We start from the raw sequence: 22,878 nt of genomic DNA, 5'->3' as shown, positions 1-22,878 counted from the left end.
AGCTCCATATCCTTTGATACCCTTACCCGATAGAACTCTTATCATTCTCAGTCTTGCAAGCTCCAATTGTCCCAGCATCCACAGCCTATTCGGGGAGGGAATTCTAAATGTCTACTACTCTACTACAATCAGGTTTGTGGTAGGTGGGTGGGGTTCTCTGATGACCAGCATCTTAACTGTCTGGAGGGAGTGGCACGCTAAAACTGATTATTTGTAATCATATACAAACAAAAACAACAACGGTTGCATGCAAAGGATACATTTTGTTTAATAAGCTTACTGAGTCAACATGTGATGAGTGTTCATTGAGGGTGGAAAACTTATTCATTCGTAACATTTAGGAACTTATTAACAATGCTGAAGTGTGCAAGTTGTTTGGCCAAGTGTAAACTAGCAGCAGGCAATAGTCACAAAAATGCCCCACTCCCTGTATCCTCTGCAAAAGCAGGATTGAAGTACAAAGCGTCCAGAACTCAAGCATTACAGTGTGACAAAACTGTGTTTGCACATGCAAAACTAGAGCATGGGGGAGAACCCTTGCATGGCTACTTTGTGAAGGAACTAAAAGCTGGAAATTACGATTGGCGATTTAGCAAGCAAATCATTTGATGTGTTCATACGACTTTCCACTCTTCACTATTTTAATGCAGGTGTTCAAATTTTGCCCACTTTAGTTGCTAGTCTGAGGCTGCGCATTAAACAATGCCAATAGTGAAGTTTGTTAAAAATTTGGTCATTTTACTGATCACTTAGATCATGGCTACATGAACAAAATAAAAAATGCCTGTGCTAAGCAGGTAACTGGTATAAATGTTTTGCAGATTATGCAGTTGTTTTGAATTTTTCATACTACTGATTTAATATAGCCTTGATTGGACTGTAATAAGGAGTGTTGTGCCTTTTAATGTATTTCAGTCTTCCCCAAGAATAACAAGCTAATAAATAACTCTAGGTTGCTAGCCACATTCCTTTTATTAAGCAATCATTTCAAGAAACCACATGAAAAATAAATAGTTATTTTATAACTGTGTCCAGTAAAGCTTCCAGCTTTGAGGTTGAAGTTTCGTGATTAGATTGGGAGCTGGAAATTCACATTGACTTGAGCTTCTTTGGCCAGTGAAACAATTTCTGAAAGTTTTACAACCTGTTTGGAAAGAAGAGATAAAAGTAGTGATTCAAAAACCCAATGTTCCTTAAATTTTAATGACCACAGATTCTGACAGCAGCAGATTCTTTGAACTTTTGATAATGTTTGCTCTTTATAACTAGTGTACAGAATAATATTCATGCTGGCGGCTATTCCTGGAAGCATTATGGTTTCCTTTAAAAAGAAAATAACTACAATTACCATCCAATTACTAATGATTACCCAAGATTGTATTTAATAGAAGCACAGAATGATGCCGTACAGAAGGAAGCCATTTGGCCAATCGTGCCTGTGCCAGCTCTTTAGCAGAGCTATCCAATTAATTCCACTCCCTTGTTCTTTCCCCATAGCCCTGTAAATGTTTCCCCTTCAAGCATTTATCCAATTCTCTTTCGAAAGTTACTATTGAATCTGCTTCCACCACCATTTAAGGCAGTGCATTCCGATCGCAACACCTCGCTGCGTAAAAATGTTTCCTCATGTTGCCTCAGGTTCTTTTGCCAATCACCTTAAATCAGTGTCCTCTGGTTACTGACCCTCCTGTCAGTGGAAACAACTTCTCCTTACTTACTCTATCAAAACCAGTCATGATTCTGAACACCTCTATCAAATCTCCTCTTAACCTTCTCTATTCTAAGGAGAACAACCTCAGCTTCTCCAGCCTCTCCACATAGTTGAAGTCCTTCATCAGTGGTACCATTCCAATAAATCTCTTCTGCACCCTTTCCAAGACCTTGACATCCTTCCTAAAATGTGGTTACCACAATTAAACACACTACTCCAGCTGAGGCCTAACCAGTGTTTTATAAAGGTTTATCATAACTTCCTTGCTTTTGTACTCTATTCCTCTATTAATAAAGCCAAGGTTCCCACAGGCTTTTTTTTAAACCGCCTTCTATAACCTTCAAAGATTTGTGTAAATACAGACCATCACCCCCCCCCAAGTCTGTCTGTTCCTGCATCCCCTTTAAAATTGCAAAATGTAGTTCACATTGCCTTTCCTCATTCTTCCTACCAAAACATGTAATTTCACACTTCTCTGCGATAAATTTGCCATGTGTCTGCCCATTTTACCAGCAATACAGGCCCCAGAGACCACCACTGTACACCTCCCTCCAGTCTGAAAAACAACAGTTCACCACTACTCTCCGCTTTCTGTCTCGCAGCTAATTTTGTATTCATGTTGACGCTCTCCCTTTAATCGCATGGGCTTTAATTTTGCTAACAAGCCTATTATGTAATGCTTTGTCAAACTCCTTTTAAGAATACTTATACACAACAACAATTACAGCGGTCAGGAAGGATGATATGCTACAACGATCATCAAATGAGGCCATAAGGCGCAATTACGCTGCTGGGAGTGTACTGTAGACCCCAAAACAGTCAGAGGGAGATAGGAGATCAAACGTGTAGGTAAGTTTCTGAGAAGTGCAAGAACAATAAGGAAGTAATAGTAGGGGACTTCAACTACCCTAATATTGACTGGGATAGAATCAGTGTAAAAGGTAGCGGGCGCAGAATTCTTAAAATGCATTCAGGAGAACTCTTTTAGCCAGTATGTAGCAAGCCCAACATGAGAGGGGACGGTTATGGACTTAGTTTTAAGGAATGAAGCTGGGCAGGTGGAAGGGACATCAGTGGGAGGGCATTTTGGTGGTTGTGATCATAATTCAGTTAGATTTAGGGTAGTTAGGGTAAAGGACAAAGATAGATCAGGAATAAAAGTTCTCAACTGGGAGAAAGGCAAATTTTACTAAGCTAAGATGTGATTTAGCAAAAGTGGACTGGAAACAGCTACTTGAAGGTAAATCAGCATCCGAGCAGTGGGAGGCATTCAAGGAGATAGTGAGGGTTCAGAACAAGGATGTACCCACAAAGAAGAAGGGTGGGACACCCAAATCTAGAGCCCCCTTGATGTCGAGGAGCATACAGGGTAGGATACCGCAATAAAAGGGAAGCTTACCAAGAGCTCAGTACTACAGAAAGCCGAGGCGTATAGAAAGTGCAGGGTTGAAATTTTAAAAAGGAAATTAAGAAAGGAGAGGGCATGAAAAAAATTGGCAAGTAAAATCAAGGAAAACCCAATGTTTTATAAATACATAAAGAGCAAGAGGATAACTAAGAAATGAGTAGGGCCTATTAGAGACCAAAAAGGTAACCTGTGTGTGGAGGCAGAAGATGTGGATATGGTTCTTAATTAATACTTTGCGTCTGTCTTTACGATTATATTGGATGGGATAAACAGTGAAAGAGGAAATATTAAGGGGTTTAGCATCTTTGAAAGTAGATAAATTGCCAGGCCTGGATAAAATCCCAGGCTGTTAAGAGAAGCAAGGGAGAAAATATCGGAGGCTCTGACCATTATTTTCCAGTTCTCTTTTGCTACAGGAGTGGTGCCGGAGGACTGCTAACATTGTACTGTTGTTTAAAAAAGGAGTAAGGGCTAGACCAAGCAATTACAGGCAAGTCAGCCAAATTATTGGTGATGGGCAAATTATTGGAAAAATTCAAAGGGACAGTATTAATTGTCATTTAGGAAGACACAGCTTAATCAAAGACAGTCAGCATGGATTTGTTGAGGGAATGTCATGTCAGATTAACGTGACTGAATTTTTTGAGGTGGTAACATGGAGGGTTGATGAGGGTAGCGTGCATGATGTAGTCTACGTGGATTTTAGCAAGGCTTTTGACAAGGTCCCACATGGCAGACTTGTCAGAAAAGTAAAAACCCAAAGGAAAGTGGCAAGTTGGATCCAAAATTGGCTCAGTGGCAGGAAGCAAAGGATAAGGGTAGACGGCGGGTTTTGTGACTGGTGGCTGTTTTCAGTGGGGTTCCACAAGACTCAGCACTAGGTCCCTTGCTTTTTGTGGCATACATCAATGACTGAGATTTAAATATAGGGAGCATGATTAACAAGTTTGCAGATTATACAAAAATTGGTTGTGTTGTTCAGTGAGAAAGAATGCGTTAGACTCCAGGAAGATATCAATTGGCTGGTCAGGTGAGCAGAAAAGTGGCAAATTCAATTCAATCCAGAGAAGTGTGAGGTAATGCATTTGGGATGGGTAAATAAAGCAAAGGAATAAATAGTAGGATACTAAGATGTGTAGAACAACAGGGACCTTGGCGTGTACGTCCACAGATCCCTGAAGGTAGTACGACAACAACAACTTGTACTTATATAGCCGCTTTAACATAGTGAAACGTCTCAAGGCACTTCACAGGAGCATTAGGAGACAAAATATTTGACATCGAGCCACATAAGGAGAAATTGGGGCCGAGGTAGGTTTTGAGAAGCATCGTGAAGGAGGAAAGAGAGGTTGAGAGGCGGAGAGGTTTAGGCAAGTAGATAAGGCGGAATACGGAATGTTTTCTTTTATTAGCTGAGAAATAGAATATAAGAGCAGGGAGGTTATGCTAGAACTGTATAAAACACTAGTTAGGCCACAGCTACAGTACTGCATACAGTTCTGGTCACCACATTACAGGAAAGATGTGACTGCACTAGAGAGGGTACAGAGGAGATTTCCGAGGATGCTGCCAGTACTGGAGAATTTTAGCTATGAGGAAAGATTACATAGGTTGGGGTTGTTTTCTTTGGTACAGAGGAGGCTGAGGGGAGTTTTAATCGCGGTGTATAAAGGTATGAGAGGCCTAGACATAGATTTAAAGTAATTGGTAGAAGGATTAGAGGGGAGCTGAAGAGGAATATTTTCACCCAGAGGGTGGTGGGGGTTTGGAACTCACTGCCTGAAAGGATGGTAGTGGCCCTTCGAGCCTGCACCACCATTCAATAAAATCATGGCTGATCATTCACCTCAGTATCCTTTTCCTGCTTTCTCTCCATGCCCCTTGATCCCTTTAGCCGTAAGGGCCATATCTAACTCCCTTTTGAATATATCCAATGAACTGGCATCAACGACTCTGTGGTAGGGAATTACACAGGTTAACAACTCTCTGAGTGAAGAAATTTCTCCTCATCTCAGTCCTAAACGGCTTACCCTTATCCTTAGACTGTGTCCCTTGGTTCTGGATATCGCCAACATCGGGAACATTTCTTCCTGCATCTAACCTGTCCAGTCCCGTCAGAATTTTATATGTTTCTATGAAATTCCCTCTCATCCTTCTAAACTCCAGCGAATACAGGCCCAGTCGCTCCAGTCTCTCCTCATATGTCAGTCCTGCCATCCGGGAATCAGTCTGGTGAACCTTCGCTGCACTCCCTCAATAGCAAGAATGTCCTTCCTCAGATTAGGAGACCAAAACTGAACACAATATTCCAGGTGAGGCCTCACCAAGGCCCTGTACAACTGCAGTAAGACCTCCCTGCTCCTATATTCAAATCCCCTAGCTATGAAGGCCAACATACCATTTGTCTTCACCGCCTGCTGCACCTGCTCCAACTTCAATGACTGATGCACCATGACCCCCAGGTCTTGTTGCACCTCCCCTTTTCTTAATCTGCCGCCATTCAGATAATATTCTGCCTTTGTGTTTTTGCCACCAAAGTGGATAACCTCACATTTATCCACATTATACTGCATCTGCCCACTCACCTAAATTTGCAGAGAAATTACAGAGGGGTGCAAGAACTATACAGTAGTGATAATTATAGACTTCAACTATCCAATTATAGACTGGGATAATAATAGTGTAAAGGGCAGAGAGGGGCAAGAATTTCTGAAGTGTGTTCAGGAGAACTTTCTTGATCAGTAAGTTTCTGGCCCAACGAGGAAGGAGGCATTGCTGGATCTGTTTCTGGGGAATGAGATAGGTCAAGTGGAGCGAGTGTCAGTCGGTGAATATTTAGGGAACAGTGATCATAGTATCATATGGTGTAGATTAGCTATGGAAAAGGACAGGGAGCAATCTAGAGTAAAAATACATTAATTGGAAGGCGGCAAATTTCAGTGGAATGAGAACGGATCTGGCCTGGGTAAACTGGAATCAAAGATTGGCTGGCAAAACTATAGTGGAACAATGGGCTTCCTTTAAAGAGAAAATAATTCCGGTACAGTCGAGGTACATTCCCACTAGGGGGAACATAAGAAGTAGGAGCAGGAGTAGGCCATAGGGCCCTTTGAGCCTCCTCCGCCATTCAATAAGATCATGGCTGATCATCGACCTCAACTCCACTTTCCTGCCTGATCTCCATATCGCTTGATTACCCTAGAGTCCAAAAATCTATCTATCTCAGCCTTGAATATACTCAGAGACTCAGCATGCACAGCCCTCTGGGGCAGAGAATTCCAAAGATTCACACTCTGAGTGAAGAAATTCCTAATGTGTCTTAAATGGCCTATCCCTTACCCTGAGACAGTGCTCCCTAGTTCTAGGCACAGAGAGTATAGGCCCAGTCTACACAATCTCTCATAAGACAGCCTTCTTGTCTCTGGAATCAATCTAGTGAACCCCCGTTACACTGCCTCTAAGGCAAGTATATCCTTCCTTAGATACCAAAACTGTGCACAGTACTCCAGGTGTGGTCTCACCAACCTGTACCATTGCAGCAAGACTTCCTTACTCTTATACTCCAAACCCCTTGCAATAAAGGACATGCCATTGGCCTTCTTTATTGCTTGCTGTGCCTGCATGCTAGCTTTGCGTTCTTGCACGAGGACACCCAAATCTCTCTGAACACCAACATTTAAAAGTTCTCACCATTTAAAAAAGTCTGTTTTTCTATTCTTCCTACCAAAGTGAATAACCTCACATTTCCCCACATTATACTCCACCTGCCACCTTAGTCTATCTATATCCCTTTGCAGACGCTGTGTTCTCCTCACAGCTTATTGTCCAATCTAGCTTTGTATCGTCAGCAAACTTGGATACATTACACTCGGTCCCTCCATCTAGGTCATTAATATAGATGGTAAATATAGGGAAAGGTAGGGCAACTAAAGTCACAGCTCCTTGGATGACGAAAAAGATATCGGGTAAGATGAAGCAGAAAAAGCGCACATATGACAGATGTCAGGTTGCTAATACATCTGAGAATCAGGCTTTATATAGAAAGGTCAGAGGAGAAATGAAAAAGAACATAGAGGGGCAAAGAGAGGGGATGAGAATAGAATGGCAGCCAACATAAAAGAGAATCCAAAAGTGTTCTATAGGCATATAAATAGTAAACAGGTAGTTAGAGGAGGGGTGGGGCCAATTAAGAACCAAAAACGAGAACTATGCATGGAGGCAGAGGGTATGGCTGAGGTAGAAAATGAGTACTTTCCATCTGTCTTCACCAAGGAAAAAGATGTTGCCATTGACATAGTAAATGAGGAGGTAGAGGAGATACTGGATGAGATAACTGATAAAGAGGTACTAGAAAGGCCGGCTGTACTTAAAGTAGATAAGTTACCAGAACCGGATGGGATGCAACTTAGGACGCTGAGAGAAGTGAAGGAAGAAATCGTGGAGCTACTGGTCATAATCTTCCAATCCCCCTTAGAAACGGGGGTAGTACCAAAAGTCTGGAGAATTGCAAATGTTACACCCTTGTTCAAAAAATGGTGTAAAGATAAACCCAGCAACTATAGGCCGGTCAGTTTAACAGCGGTAGTGGGGAAGCTTTTAGGGACAAAATTAATAGTCACTTGGACAAGTGTGGATTAATTAAGGAAAGCCAACACTGATTTGTTAAAGGCAAATCGTGTTTAATCAACTTGATCGAGTTTTTTGATGAGGTAACAGAGAGAGTTGATGAGGGCACTGTGGTTGACGTGGTGCACATGGATTTCCAAAAGGCGTTCGACTATACTTTCCATGTTCAGCTTGGTTCTCTACTATATTATGAACCTTACAATTGTCACAAGCCTCCTTTTTTGGTGTCATTTTAATCTCTATCTTTAGTCACCCAGGGAGCTCTAGCTTTGAAAGGCCTTCCTTTCACCCCTTATAGGAATGCGTCTACTCTGTACCCAAACCATCGCCCCTTGTTCAATTACTGTTTTGCCTACCAATTTTTGATTTCAATACACCTGGGCCAGGTCCCTTTTCAACTCTCTGAAGTTAGTCCTCCTCCAGTTAAGTATTTTTATGCTTTATTGTACCATGTCCTTTTCCATAATTATTGTAAACCTGATAATATGATCATTGTTCACCAAATGCTCTCCCACTGAAACATGTTCCACTTTATTCTCCAGAATTAAGGCCCCAAGTTTCCACATGATTTGCGCCTGATTTTTAGGAGCAACTGGTGGAGAACGGACTATCTTAGAAATCGCAATTCTCCACATTTTTTTTTCTGCAGTTCTAGTCAGGTAGAACAGTTCTACTTTGGAACAGAATTTTTTCTTCAAAAGGGGGCGTGTCCGGCCACTGACGCCTGATTTGAAAGTTTCCACAGTGAAAACGTACTCCAAACTAAAGTAGAATGGAGCAAGTGAAGATTTTTGTAGAACTGAAAAAACCTGTTCTACACATTAAAAAATCAGGCGCAGGTTACAAATTAGGCATCCAGCACGAGGTGGGGGGGGGGGGGGGGGGGGAAGGGAACTCATTAAATTCTACAATAAATCCTTATTTATACTTCTACAAATAAATCCAACCTGAATAAACATTTATAAGCAAAGAAAAGATTAAATAAACCATCTTCCTACCTGTGTGAAAGTGCTTCAGGCACGAAGAATTCTGCAGTCAGCCTGAGGCACCCGTTCTTCCCGCGGGGGGGGGGGGGGGGGGGGGGAGGCGCCCGTTCTGCCTGCGGGGGAGGGGAGAGGAGGCGCCCGTTCTTTCCTACGGGGGGGGGGGGGAAAGAGGCGCCTATTCTTTCCCGCGGGGGGGGGGGGGCGCCTGTTCTTTCCCGCGGGGGGGCGCCCGTTCTGCCCGTGGGGGGGGGGGGGGTGGCACCCGTTCTGCCCACGCCGGGGGGGGTTCTTTCCCGCGGAGGGGGGGGGGGGGCAGTGAGAAGGCTGCAAGTGCTAATGTGCTTTTATTAAAAAAAATGTTCAAAAATTAAACAGCTACAAAGAACTACAAAAATGGCCGAGTGCCAATGTTTTTTTCACACTGAGCAAGTGCGAACGCTCCAACGCGCACGCACAGCGTCGCTGGCAGGAAAAAAACTAATTTAAATAGTACCCGCCCCCTCCCACTTACAAAATCGGCGCGAGTGTAGGCTCCGCCCCCTGGGCGCCGCGCCAGGCAGACAAGGAGCTGCAGAACGCTCCAGAATCGCGATTTTTTTTTTAGGCGCCGTTTTAGGCGCGAAAAACGGGCGCCCAGCTCGGAGGGGCACCCATTTTTTATCCTGTGGAAACTTGGGCCCTAGATCCTTCCTTGTCTGGCTGGAAACACAATGATCAAGAAAGTTATCTTGTACACATTTCAGGAATTCCTCCCCCCTCTTTGCCTTTTACACTATTACTATCCCAGTCTGTATTAGGATAATTGAAGTCTCCCAATTATCACTACACAGTGGTTCTTGCATTTTTCTGTAATTTCCCTACAGATTTGCTCCTCTATCACCTTCCCACTATTTGGTGGCCAGTAGCATAATAGTTCCTTAATTCCAACCAAATAGACTTTATGTTTGATCCCTCAACTACACCATTCCTCTCCAGTGCTATAATAGTTACTTTGATCAGTAATGCCATCCTTCCTCTTTTTTTTCCCTTCCCTATCCTTCCTGAATACCTTGTAGTCAGGATTATTAAATTCCTCATCCTCCCCTTCTTTGAGCCATGTCTCTGTTATTGTGATATCATAGCTCCATGTGGTGACTTATGCCTGCAGCTCACCAATCTCAGTGCATTTACGTACACACATTCCAAATGTATCTTAGTCTGATTCTCATTTGCCCCTGTCTGGTCCCTGCTATTCCTGAACTATTCTTTACTCGAGTGCTATTTGCTTCTCTCAGTCCTCTCTGCACCTTTCTTCTCCCCTCTAATGTTTCACCCTGGTGCCCACCCTTCTGCCAAATTAGATGAAACCCTCCCCCCAAAGTACAAGTTAACCTTCTCACAAGGGCACTGGTCCCAGCTCTGTTGAGGTGCAACCTGCCCACCGTGACCAGGTCCCTCCTGCCCCAGAAGTAGTCTGTACAAATAATTTCTTTGCTTTCAACAATATAGCCAAGACAAGAATATCATTGCAACAGTAAACACTGCCTATAATAATAACTTACAGCCTCTAAACAGAGGGAGCACTTTTTGTAGCAGTGTGATTGATAAACAAGTTTATCAGCATAAAGCATGCCTTCCCATAATTTGATGCTGACGGAGCTTTTAAAATGTCCCTTTCCCATCAACAAGCTCAGCACACTCAAGACTTCAATGTAATGGCTCAACCATGCGCAAGCTCTGCAACACACTTAGAAGCACTCATCAGTCACTACACAAGACATCAAAAAAGGCTGTTGATGTCTGGAATTAAGTGTTATATAATGACTAAGAAGGCAAGCAGTTATATAATTTTGCTCATGCAACAAATAACTTTTATTTGCTAATTTCAAAAGTTAGTACCACAGTCAACTGCACAGTCGTGCTCCACAATAGTTTGTGACATTTTGGTTTCAACTAGTTAGTATAGAGCAGTGGACTGAAGAAACACCATTAGAAAATGAGAAAAACATATACATCAAGATTAGAATTAGATTTTTAAAACATTTAGTAATTAAATTGTCCAGACATATAAATAAATTATTCAAGTAAGAGTGAGCTGATGAAGTGATCATGGCACTTCAAGACAGATGCAGTGCTTCAGCACATAAATAAATTAGATTCCCCTAACAGAACACTCACGGTGATACTGACAGGACTTAGAAGACTGGAAAAAGCTCATAAATAACTATAACCAACTCTGTCTTCAGTCAAAACTGTATGGCAAAGTAATAATTAATATACAAAATAATCTATTGTTTGTATTTATGTTCATGTTTGTTTGCTGGTTGCATCAGTTTGGACGTGTTTAAGTCACATCACAGCAGAGTTGTATCCATGTGATGGCTCCCCGTTTAATGCTAAAATTGGCTCCTATATCCTGGTAGCAGAATCACAGACAGAGGTTTTCATACGATTTTGCTGTCAGAATGAGAGCGCTACCGTGCACGGTTTAGTTCTTGATATTGGGGGCGGGGGTGGGAATGGCACACAAGTGTAGCATTCCTGCTGATCTGTGAAGCATATTACATTCAATGGAAAACTTTAAAAGTTTTACATTTGTACACAAACTCCAGGATACGCAATGAATATTACCATTCGAGCGGCATCATCCAGGTCGTCACAGGCAAGGATCTTCAGGCTGCTTGCAGCGATTATTGCTTTTGCGTCATCAACACGTGTGCCTAAATGACAAAGACCCCAACAAAGTTGTTACAATATGTTTTCAGCAAAAATCAGTACACTTTAAAAAAAAAAATCTGTAGTGTGCACTGATGTTGAAACTGTGTAGTCCTTCACTCTCCCCATCTCTCGCTCTACTTCCCAGGTACATGTTGTCATAGAACACCGTCACTGGTGGCCAACAACTCCCATTAGCACATCACCAGTTCCACTGATGACTTGGACTCACCAGTGTAGTGATCAATTGTTAACTATTCATTCAGCTAACCATTAGCAGTAGGATTCCCCCTCCCTCCCCCAGTGGACGGAATAGAGAATGAGCAAAGGAAGTAATGAACCGCCCAGGATAAAAGACAAGAGTATTGGCACAATCACTTTATTATGGAACATGAACAAAACAGAGAACAGGAATCATTTTCACGCTAATTTATATGTTTAATAATCTTTTAAGCAGAATTTTAACTCCAGTGGGATTCATTTTAAAAAGTTTTCCCCTTGTTGGAGCTGGAACAGTAGTTGGAATGGGACTAAGGAATGACTACGTATATAGCAGGCTGAGGCCTATCTGACAGTTATTTCTTTTGATCTTTCAATATAATCTTTTTCAATGTCCTTCAGAATCATTGATTTAATTTAGTGAGGTTTGAGACTGACAAGAACTGCAGGTGTCTAGTGATAGAAATGCCTTCCTGCAACTTCAAATTCAAAGCTTAGACTTCCATTTATTCGTTAGATTTTTAACGAAGGAAATTGATCAGGATCTCACATCCATTAACTAAAACAGATGGAGTGCGGCATAGTACATTTTCTCTCAGCTCTGGCATGAATCTAATGTGTTGATGACAGAAGAAAAAGGATCAAAGTGGGATAGCACAAACAAGTCAGATAGGCCTCGGGAGAGGGATCAATCACACAATCGAACTGACAGGATGTCTTAAAGGGAATCTTTCCTGGTCGGCAAGATTAGCTTTGCACCAAGTTGTAGTTGTAGGGCTCCAAGAAAACTATAAGGGCTGGCAATCTGACCCTCAAAACCCAGACAATTTGCTCCTATTTATGTGTTCTTTTATTTGCTGGTTTGTCATATTACAAGTTTGTGGGTCTGCAGGTTGGTAAAGAACGGTTTTTAGCATTTTTGCCTAATTGGTGGATAAATCCTACATTGGAACATCAAGATCTGTTAGTACAGGCACCAACAATTTGATATACACACACCAATTAATACACTTTGATACGCTTTTATATGGCCAATAAAGACAAACGTTTAGACATCCCTGAGCTACAATATGCTCAAGAAATATTAACAGATCACTGTAAATGTCCAGAAAATTAATTCTGTAGCAACTACAAAATGTGTGTACTTCAAAAAAATTTAAAAGCTATTCGGTATTCAAAAGATCAAACTGCAACTGCATTTGCATACACTAAATTTGCAATATGAAGTTTTAAAAATTATAATGACATAAAAAAATAACGCAAGTATTTTGTTCAGTTTTAACAATAGCAGGTGTCCTGGAAAGTGAGTTTTGAGCATGACTTGTGCTGGTGCACTGGGTGAAGAGTACAGCTTTTATTCCTGTGGGATATTAAGAGTTAATGGGTTGAAAATGGCGGCCTCGCTGGGTCTGTACAAAGTGTGCACGGACCCGGCGAGGCCTCGCAAAAGCCTGTTCTCGGGGCGCGATGCGCATGCGGCGAAAACCAGCTTTTCCGATCTGTCAAAATTTCTCTCGACAGATTCTACGCATCCCCGCAAGGAGGACATCCGCGCGATGGAGATTGGGTTATTTGTCCAACTCATGCCCAGCGAATGTCCTTCAAACATTTAAGCCTGGTAAAAGCAGGCACATAGCTTACTTTTACTAGCGTAACACTTTTAAAACAGAAAAATTTAATTCATTCATTCATTTTTATGTTAAAAACCTTGTCCATTAAAGTAAGTTTATTTTTAACCCTATTAAAACACTTTAAAAAAAACATTTCCAAAAAACATTTTTTTACCCAAAACATTTCATTACATTTAATTTCAATTAATTTTAAATATGTGAGGTGTATTTTTTAAATTTATTGTGCAGTGTATCTTGTTTTAGGGGGATATTCTCATGGAGAATAATGGGAACTCGTACAAATGGAGCTCCCATTATTATCAATGAGAATACTAGATAGTGATTTGTGGTCCAGGCCCATGTGATTGTGACATAGATGTCCGTACGTGAAAGACAGATCTCCGTACGCTGTGCAGCGAATGAAGGCCTCCGACCAGAATCCTACCTTTCTCCGGGACCAACATCGTACGAAGGAAGCCTCCGACCGCAGTTTCCCCCCCAATGACTTGAGGTCATCATTCCATTACAAATGGAGGTATATGCTTAAAATTCCCATAGCACTAGCACAGGAATTGCTACACGACAAAAGACCACGGACCATTTAGTTCACCTTCTACCATCCTGGTAGTCGCATGATAAAACGATAATGGAGTTGTTGACTAATCATTGCAATTAATCTTTATCAATTAGTCGAGAATAGATGAGGCAAGGAAAATTCCCAGTGGTGGAAAGCTTTGGGAACCATAGGTCCAAAGTCACCTGTTCCACCCAAGCATGCTACACTTATCATGCAGCATGTCACAAATTACTTATATACTTATCCCAAAAGATTATCCACTGAAAGCATTTGAATGAATCAATACCATCTGCTTCCACCATCTCCCCAGGGAGCCTGTACCACAGATTTACCATTCTTGGACTGAAATAATCTTTCCGCAGGTTTGTTTTGAATTTCAAACAGACCGTGTCCTATGGTTCAACTCTTCTGGACAAGGTGGAAAAAGCTTGTTGTGGTATACATTATCCAGTCCCTTTAGAATCGTATAAACAGCAGTCAAATCACTTCTCAACCTTCTCTCTTCCAGTGAGAATATGGCCAATTTACATAATCGCTCCTCGTAATCTAATTTCTTCATCTCCTCAATCATTCTGGTTGCCCACTTTTGTATCCTTTCAATAGCTGCAATATCCTGCGGCAACATGAACTGTACAGAGTATTCTAAGTGTGGTTGCATCAAGGAACAGGATTACTTTGCTATTTCAGCTTTAATACATCCCATAACCTGATTTGCTTTACTCGCTGACATTGAGTATCGTTACGATAGCGTCAATTTATTGTCAATCAGGACCCCCACATCGCGTTCATTTTCCATAGAAAATATTTTATTTCCATTTAAGTAATACTTCCTTCCTGGATTTTCTGTCCCTATGTGAAGCACTTTCTGTTTCTCTATATTGAATTTCATCTGCCACTTGTCTGCCCAATTCCCAAGTACATTCAAATCCTCCTGCAGCTTACCCTGTTCAGCTTTGCAGTCTATCACAGTCATTAGCTTTATATCACCTGCAAATGTAGCCATAAAAGATCCTAGCACCAGATCATTTATGAAGATGGCAAACATTTAAAGATCACATGGATGAACTTCAGCAATTGTACATCCCTGTCTGGAGTAAAAATAAAACAGGGAAGGTGGCTCAACCGTGGCTAACAAGGGAAATGAAGGATAGTGTTAAATCCAAGGAAGAGGCATATAAATTGGCCAGAAAAAGCAGCAAACCTGAGGACTGGGAGAAATTTAGAATTCAGCAGAGGAGGTCAAAGGGTTTAATTAAGAGGGGAAAAATAGAGTACGAGAAGAAGCTTGTCGGGAACATAAAAACTGACTGCAAAAGCTTCTACAGATATGTGAAGAGAAAAAGATTAGTGAAGACAAACATAGGTCCCTTGCAGTCGGATTCAGGTGAATTTATAATGGGGAACAAAGAAATGGCAGACCAATTGAACAAATACTTTGGTTCTGGCTTCACGAAGGAAGACACAAATAACCTTCCGAATGTACTAGGGGACCGAGAGTCTAGTGAGAAGGAGGAACTGAAGGAAATCCTTATTAGGCAGGAAATTGTGTTAGGGAAATTGATGGGATTGAAGGCCGATAAATCCCCGGGGCCTGACAGTCTGCATCCCAGAGTACTTAAGGAAGTGGCCCTAGAAATAGTGGATGCATTGGTGATCATTTTCCAACAGTCTATCGACTTTGGATCAATTCCTATGGACTGGAGGGTAGCTAATGTAACACCACTTTTTAAAAAGGGAGAGAGAGAGAAAGCAGTTAATTATAGATTGGTGAGCCTGACATCAGTGGTAGGGAAAATGTTGGAATGAATTATTAAGGATGAAATAGTAGCGCATTTAGAAAGCAGTGACAGGATCGGTCCAAGTCAGCATAGATTTATGAAGGGGAAATCATGCTGGACAAATCTTCTGGAATTTTTTGAGGATGCAACCAGTAGAGTGGACAAGGGAGAATCAGTGGATGTGGTATATTTGGACTTTCAAAAGGCTTTTGACAAGGTCCCACACAAGAGATTGATGTGCAAAATCAAAGCACATGGCATTGGGGGTAATATACTGACGTGGATAGAGAACTGGTTGGCAGACAGGAAGCAGAGAGTCGGGATAAACGGGTCCTTTTCAGAATGGCAGGCAGTGACTAGTGGAGTGCCGCAGGGCTCAGTGCTGGGACCCCAGCTCTTTACAATATACATCAATGATTTGGATGAGGGATTTGAGTGTAATATCTCCAAGTTTACAGATGACACTAAACTGGGTGGCAGTGTGAGCTGTGAGGGGGACGCTAAGAGGCTGCAGGGTGACTTGGACAGGTTAGGTGAGTGGGCAAATGCATGGCAAATGCAGTGTAATGTGGATAAATGTGAGGTTATCCACTTTGGGGGCAAAAACGCGAAGACAGAATATTATCTGAATGATGGCAGATTAGGAAAAGAGGAGGTGCAACGAGACCTGGGTGTCATGGTACATCAGTCATTGAAAGTTGGCATGCAGGTAAAGCAGGCGGTGAAGAAGGCAAATGGCATGTTGGCCTTTATAGCGAGAGGATTTGAGTATAGGACAGGGAGCTCTTACTGCAGTTGTACAGGGCCTTTGTGACGCCTCACCTGGAATATTGTGTTCAGTTTTGGTCTCCTAATCTGAGGAAGGACGTTCTTGCTATTGAGGGGTGCAGCGAAGGTTCATTAGACAGATTCCCGGGATGGCTGGACTGACATATGAGGAGAGACTGGATCAACTGGGCCTTTATACATTGGAGTTTAGAAGGATGCGAGGGGATCTCATAGAAACATATAGGATTCTGATGGGACAGGACAGGTTAGATGCGGGTAAAATGTTCCCGATGTTGGGGAAGTCCAGAACCAGGGGACACAGTCTTAGGATAAGGGATAGGCCATTTAGGACTGAGATGAGGAGAAACTTCTTCACTCAGAGTTGTTATCCTGTGGAATTCCCTGCCGCAGAGAGTTGTTGATGCCAGTTCATTGGATATATTCATGAGGGAATTAGATATGGCCCTTACGGCTAAGGGGATCAAGGGGTATGGAGAGAAAGCAGGAAGGGGATACTGAGGGAATGATCAGCCATGATCTTACAGAATGGTGTTGCAGGCTCGACGGGCCGAATGGCCTACTCCTGTACCTATTTTCTTGTGTTTCTATGTTACACAAAAGAGATCTCAAAACAGAAGATTCACTCTAATGGATTACAAAACATGGGCCAAAGTGAAGTGGTCTACATAAACGAGGCTATTCTCCTTGCTAAGAAATACTTAAAGAAAACAATACCAAAGCTGAAAAAGAAACATGTTTTAGAGGGTAGATGTATGGTCTTATCGAAAGAAAGAACTTGCAATTCAGATCCTCGGGATTTTCCAAAATGCTAAACAACCAATGGATCAAAGAATAGATGTATGGTCGTGAAGGGTAAATCTAAGTACAATTTGTGTGATTAAGTTTATAGAGATATCTATGCAACTATCTGCGTCTTGGTTTTCTACCTCAAGTAGGTCCCCTGCAGTCAGAATCAGGAGAAGTCATAACTGGGAACAAAGAAATGGCAGACCAATTGAACAAGTACTTTGGTTCGGTATTCACTAAGGAGGACACAAACAACCTTCCGGATATAAAAGGGGTCAGAGGGTCTAGTAAGAAGGAGGAACTGAGGGAAATCCTTATTAGTCGGGAAATTGTGTTGGGGAAATTGATGGGATTGAAGGCCGATAAATCCCCAGGGCCTGATGGACTGCATCCCAGAGTACTTAAGGAGGTGGCCTTGGAAATAGCGGATGCATTGACAGTCATTTTCCAACATTCCATAGACTCTGGATCAGTTCCTATGGAGTGGAGGGTAGCCAATGTAACCCCACTTTTTAAAAAAGGAGGGAGAGAGAAAACAGGGAATTATAGACCGGTCAGCCTGACATCGGTAGTGGGTAAAATGATGGAATCAATTATTAAGGATGTCATAGCAGCGCATTTGGAAAGAGGTGACATGATAGGTCCAAGTCAGCATGGATTTGTGAAAAGGAAATCATGCTTGACAAATGTTCTGGAATTTTTTGAGGATGTTTCCAGTAGAGTGGACAAGGGAGAACCAGTTGACGTGGTGTATTTGGACTTTCAGAAGGCTTTCGACAAGGTCCCACACAAGAGATTAATGTGCAAAGTTAAAGCACATGGGATTGGGGGTAGTGTGCTGACGTGGATTGAGAACTGGTTGTCAGACAGGAAGCAAAGAGTAGGAGTAAATGGGTACTTTTCAGAATGGCAGGCAGTGACTAGTGGGGTACCGCAAGGATCTGTGCTGAGGCCCCAGCTGTTTACATTGTACATTAATGATTTAGACGAGGGGATTAAATGTAGTATCTCCAAATTTGCGGATGACACTAAGTTGGGTGGCAGTGTGAGCTGCGAGGAGGATGCTATGAGGCTGCAGAGTGACTTGGATAGGTTAGGTGAGTGGGCAAATGCACGGCAGATGAAGTATAATGTGGATAAATGTGAGGTTATCCACTTTGGTGGTAAAAACAGAGACACAGACTTATCTGAATGGTGACAGATTAGGAAAAGGGGAGGCGCAACGAGACCTGGGTATCATGGTACATCAGTCATTGAAGGTTGGCATGCAGGTACAGCAGGCGGTTAAGAAAGCAAATGGCATGTTGGCCTTCATAGCGAGGGGATTTGAGTACGGGGCAGGGAGGTGTTACTACAATTGTACAGGGCCTTGGTGAGGCCACACCTGGAGTATTGTGTACAGTTTTGGTCTCCTAACTTGAGGAAGGACATTCTTGCTATTGAGGGAGTGCAGCGAAGGTTCACCAGACTGATTCCCGGGATGGCGGGACTGACATATCAAGAAAGACTGGATCAACTGGGCTTGTATTCACTGGAGTTCAGAAGAATGAGAGGGGATCTCATAGAAACGTATAAAATTCTGATGGGTTTAGACAGGTTAGATGCAGGAAGAATGTTCCCAATGTTGGGGAAGTCCAGAACCAGAGGTCACAGTCTAAGGATAAGGGGTAAGCCATTTAGGACCGAGATGAGGAGAAACTTCTTCACCCAGAGAGTGGTGAACCTGTGGAATTCTCTACCACAGAAAGTTGTTGAGGCCAATTCACTAAATATATTCAAAAAGGAGTTAGATGTAGTCCTTACTACTAGGGGATCAACGGGTATGGCGAGAAAGCAGGAATGGGGTACTGAAGTTGCATGTTCAGCCATGAACTCATTGAATGGCAGTGCAGGCTAGAAGGGCCGAATGGCCTACTCCGGCACCTATTTTCTATGTTTCTATGCAAGTCTTTTAAGATATTTACTTGACATGTCTGCCTAAATATTCCATGACTGTCTTCATTCTAATAATTGGTGGCTGCTACTGTGGTAGTAAGTTTGAATTCAAGACCACTCTGTTGCCAGTTGGATTATTCTGTATTATTTTCTCATCACTCTTGTCCAAAGAGACAATAAAGATAATGTAGCCAGACACTCACCATCAGCAAATTGATCAATGACAAAAATAAAGATTCCAGAGCTTTAAGACAGCAATAGCTTTTCAAAAACTATAAAAATGTAGACAAATCAGTGCAATTGAGCAAGATAATTTATACAATCATAAAACTATTTCTACATTCCTGTACAAAATGAAATACGAGACAGATCAGACAATGCATCCAGGACACTCCATCTTGGAGAGGATTCTGAAGTTCGAATGGCAGAGATACCCAGTAAGTTATGGGAACTTAAGACAAACATATATCCTGTAGTGGATGGTGTACACTCCTAGATTGCCAGAAGAAACCAAGGAGGAAATTTGAGACTCACCGGTTACTGTCACAAGACAGAAATGTACTTTTAAAAAGGTGAACAAAACAGAGCCAGGCAACTACAGGCCTATTAACCGAACATTAATAGGTGGTGAAATGCAGGAGGATCACCTGCATAGCAAGAATTTACTAAGTCAGCATGGATATAGAAGGGAAGGATTCTACAGATATTAAACACTCCACATATGATTTACTTAAAACTTTAAAAAAAAACTTTCATGAATGACTTGATTTCGGGTGCGGAGGGGAGGCATGAATGGAGTCAGTCTTTAGAACCTCATTGCTTCTAATCTGTACAAGTGACTTGGATATTAATTTTTACTTCCATCAGAAATACTACAGACAACAGCAGTAAGATTGATCCCAATTTTAAAAGGAGTAAGCTTGAGGAAAGATTAGAGAAATTAAGTTTTATAAGTATAGAAAGAAAGCAATTCTTCACAATGCAGGAAAAAGTAAACGGTACAGGTACGGTAAACATGGATTAGTACTTCAAAGTATACCAAGAAAACAGGACCATAGGGCATAATGGAGATTCAGTGGAAAGTAAATTCAGAACATATGAAGGAAAATTTACTTTCCCAAAAAATAAATGTTTGTAATAATCCACCCGGAAAGGTAATAGAGAACAGCATACAGACAAAATATTATCAGATTCTCCATGTACTGAAGGAATGTAGTGAAGAAATGTGGTGTAATAATTTCATGGACCTGAAATTTCAGCTCTTCTGCTCCAGTTCCCTTAGTCCCTACCTGGCCAGGCTCCTCAACGGTGGGCAAATTATTGGAAAAAATTGTGAGGATAAAGTACTAATCGTCATTTAGAAAGGCGCAGATTAATCAAGGACAGTCAGCATGGATTTTTTATGGGAAGGTCGTGGAGAAAGAGACAGACTTGCATTTACATAGAGCCTTTCACCACCGTAGGTCACCCTAAAGCACTTTACAGCCAATTATGTATTTTTTTGAAGTGCGGTCACTGTTGCAATGTAGCCAATTTGCACACAGCATGCTCCTGCAAACAGCGATATGATAATGACTGTTGTTAGTGATGTTAATTCAGGGATAAATATTGGCCAGGACACCTTCTTCAAAATAGTGCCATAGCAGCTTTGATGCCATTTGAGAGAGCAGATGTGGCCTCAGTTTAACGTCTCATCTGAAAGACGGCACCTCCGGCAGTGCAGCACTCTCTCATGCCTGCACTGGAATGTCAGCCTAGATTTTTGTGCTCAAGTGAGGCTTGAACCCACAACCCTCTGACTCAGAGGTGAGGGGGCTACCAACTGAGCCACAACTGACACTGCAACAAACTTAGAGATAACAAGGAGGGTCGATGAGGGTAGTGCACTTGATGTAGTCTGCGTGGATTTTAGCAAGGCTTTTGACAAGGTCCCACATGGCAGACTTGTCAGAAAAGTAAAAGCCCATGGGATCCAAAGGAAAGAGCCAAGTTAGATCCAAAATTGGCTCATTGGCAGGAAGCAAAGGATAATGATCGATGGGTGTTTTTGTGACTGCATGGCTGCTTCCAATGGTGTTCCACAGGGCTCGGTACTAGATCCCTTGCTTTTCATGGTATATATCAATGATTTAGACTTTAATGTAGGGGGCATGAATAAGAAGTTTGCAGATACAGGTTGAGCGTCCGAAATCCGGAAGCCTTGGGACCGAGACCGTTCCGGGTATTTCCGGATTTTGGAATGTCTTTGCCTGGGCCGTGGTAGGTGGGGTCGGGCAGCCGAGGTAAGGGGGCGAGGTCAGGCCGCCGAGGGCCAGGGCGAGGTCGGGCCGCCATGGTGGAGGGAGTCCGGATTTCGGAACATTTTCCGTTTCCCGGACAACACCGCCAAGGATTGGCCCGGTGTCTGGATTCCGGATTTTGGACGCTGCACTTGTAATACAAAAATTGGCTGTATGGTTGATAGTGAGGAAGAAAGCCTTAGACTGCAGGAAGATATAAATTGACTGTCAGGAGGGCAGTAAAGTGGTAATAGAATTTAATCTGGAGATGTTTGAGGTAATGCATTGGGAAGGGTAAATAAAGCAAGGGAATACGCAATAAATGGTAGGATACTGAGACATGTAGAAGAACAGAAGAAATTTGGAGTGCATGTCCACAAGTCCCTGAAGGTAGCAGGACAGGTACATAAGGTGGTTAAGAAGGCATACAGGTTGAGGTATAGAAGAGCAAAGGTTTCTGGAATAAGTTCTCTTTACTTAAATTCAACAAAGGATTAAAAGTGAGCATCCCATAGTACCGTTACACACAGTAATCCCGGTTTACCAATAAGCAGGCTCAGGTCTAGTCCTTTACTTAAAAAACTCAAGTGATCATAAGCAAAAACTCACATGTACTAACACCAGCGAGTGGTTGGTTCGGCGGTGACTAGACGTGGCTCTTTAATGGGCAATCGACCAGGTTGCTTTTCGACTGAAGCAGTACCCAATGACCTTTTGTAGCACTGTTTTATACCCCCAAAAACCTGGGCAGTCCCTTTGTGTGTACATGTTCCCTCACATGGTTGAGCCGCTATGGGGCCGGGTGGGGGAAGGATAGGCTCTGCAGCCCGCCGCTCTGGGGTGGTTCAGCGGTCAGTGTGTTCCTGGTCTGTTTCGGCTGTTCCGCGGGATCGGAGTCGCGCGGAGCCCGAGGGGATTGATCGGTTGCTTGGGCAGCACCATCATCTCCACCTTTGCTGGGAGGGCCCTATACCTGAGGGGGATGCAGTCTCTCGCCGATTCTTCTTCTCTGTCCCCCGTTGGAGGCCCAGCGGGGTGCGGACGTGGCTGCGGCGGAAGGGATTCGTCGTCTGCTGCGGGGGAGGTTCTTGGTGGGCAGGGCCGCTTCCTGTGTCATTGCGGGCTCCGGTGCGGACTGTGGGGGCCGGGTGGCCTGTGTCTGCCGTGTGGTCTTTGCGTGGTTGTGTCGGTGGTGTGATTGGGGGCACGGGGCGGGCGTATCTGGGCAGACGGTCGGTCGCGGGGAGAGGGACGGCGGCTGAGCTGTATGGAGCTGGAAGGATTGAAATCAAGCGCTGTTCATGGGGTGTCTGTGTGCGACTGCGTTTGTTTGTGTGTGGACGGGCTTCGGGCTGGTGTCAGGACGTTTTACGCACGGGGAGGAATTGACTTTTGGAGTGGACGTCCAAGTGGAGAAGGGAGGGAAGCCCTGGAGTCGGTGGGGAGGTGTTTGGAGGCTACGGGGGCGGGGGGGGAATTT

General features: G+C 42.9%; 1 protein-coding gene across 1 annotated transcript in view; it reads right to left on the bottom strand.

The window, feature by feature from the left end:
• Positions 1–243: 243 nt before the first annotated feature.
• LOC139265760 (succinate--CoA ligase [ADP-forming] subunit beta, mitochondrial-like) overlaps positions 244–22,878 on the bottom strand; it is a 159,246-nt gene continuing 136,611 nt past the window's right edge. The window contains exons 10-11 of the mRNA XM_070883129.1: positions 11,342–11,430; positions 244–1,144 (exon numbers count right to left, since the gene is read on the bottom strand). Coding sequence (XP_070739230.1) covers positions 1,070–1,144; positions 11,342–11,430 — 164 coding nt within the window. The 3' untranslated portion in view covers positions 244–1,069. The remainder of the gene's footprint in view (positions 1,145–11,341; positions 11,431–22,878) is intronic.

Source organism: Pristiophorus japonicus, chromosome 6, assembly GCF_044704955.1.
Source record: "Pristiophorus japonicus isolate sPriJap1 chromosome 6, sPriJap1.hap1, whole genome shotgun sequence".
NCBI classification, from domain to species: domain Eukaryota; kingdom Metazoa; phylum Chordata; class Chondrichthyes; family Pristiophoridae; genus Pristiophorus; species Pristiophorus japonicus.
This window is presented reverse-complemented; position numbering and strand designations above follow the sequence as displayed.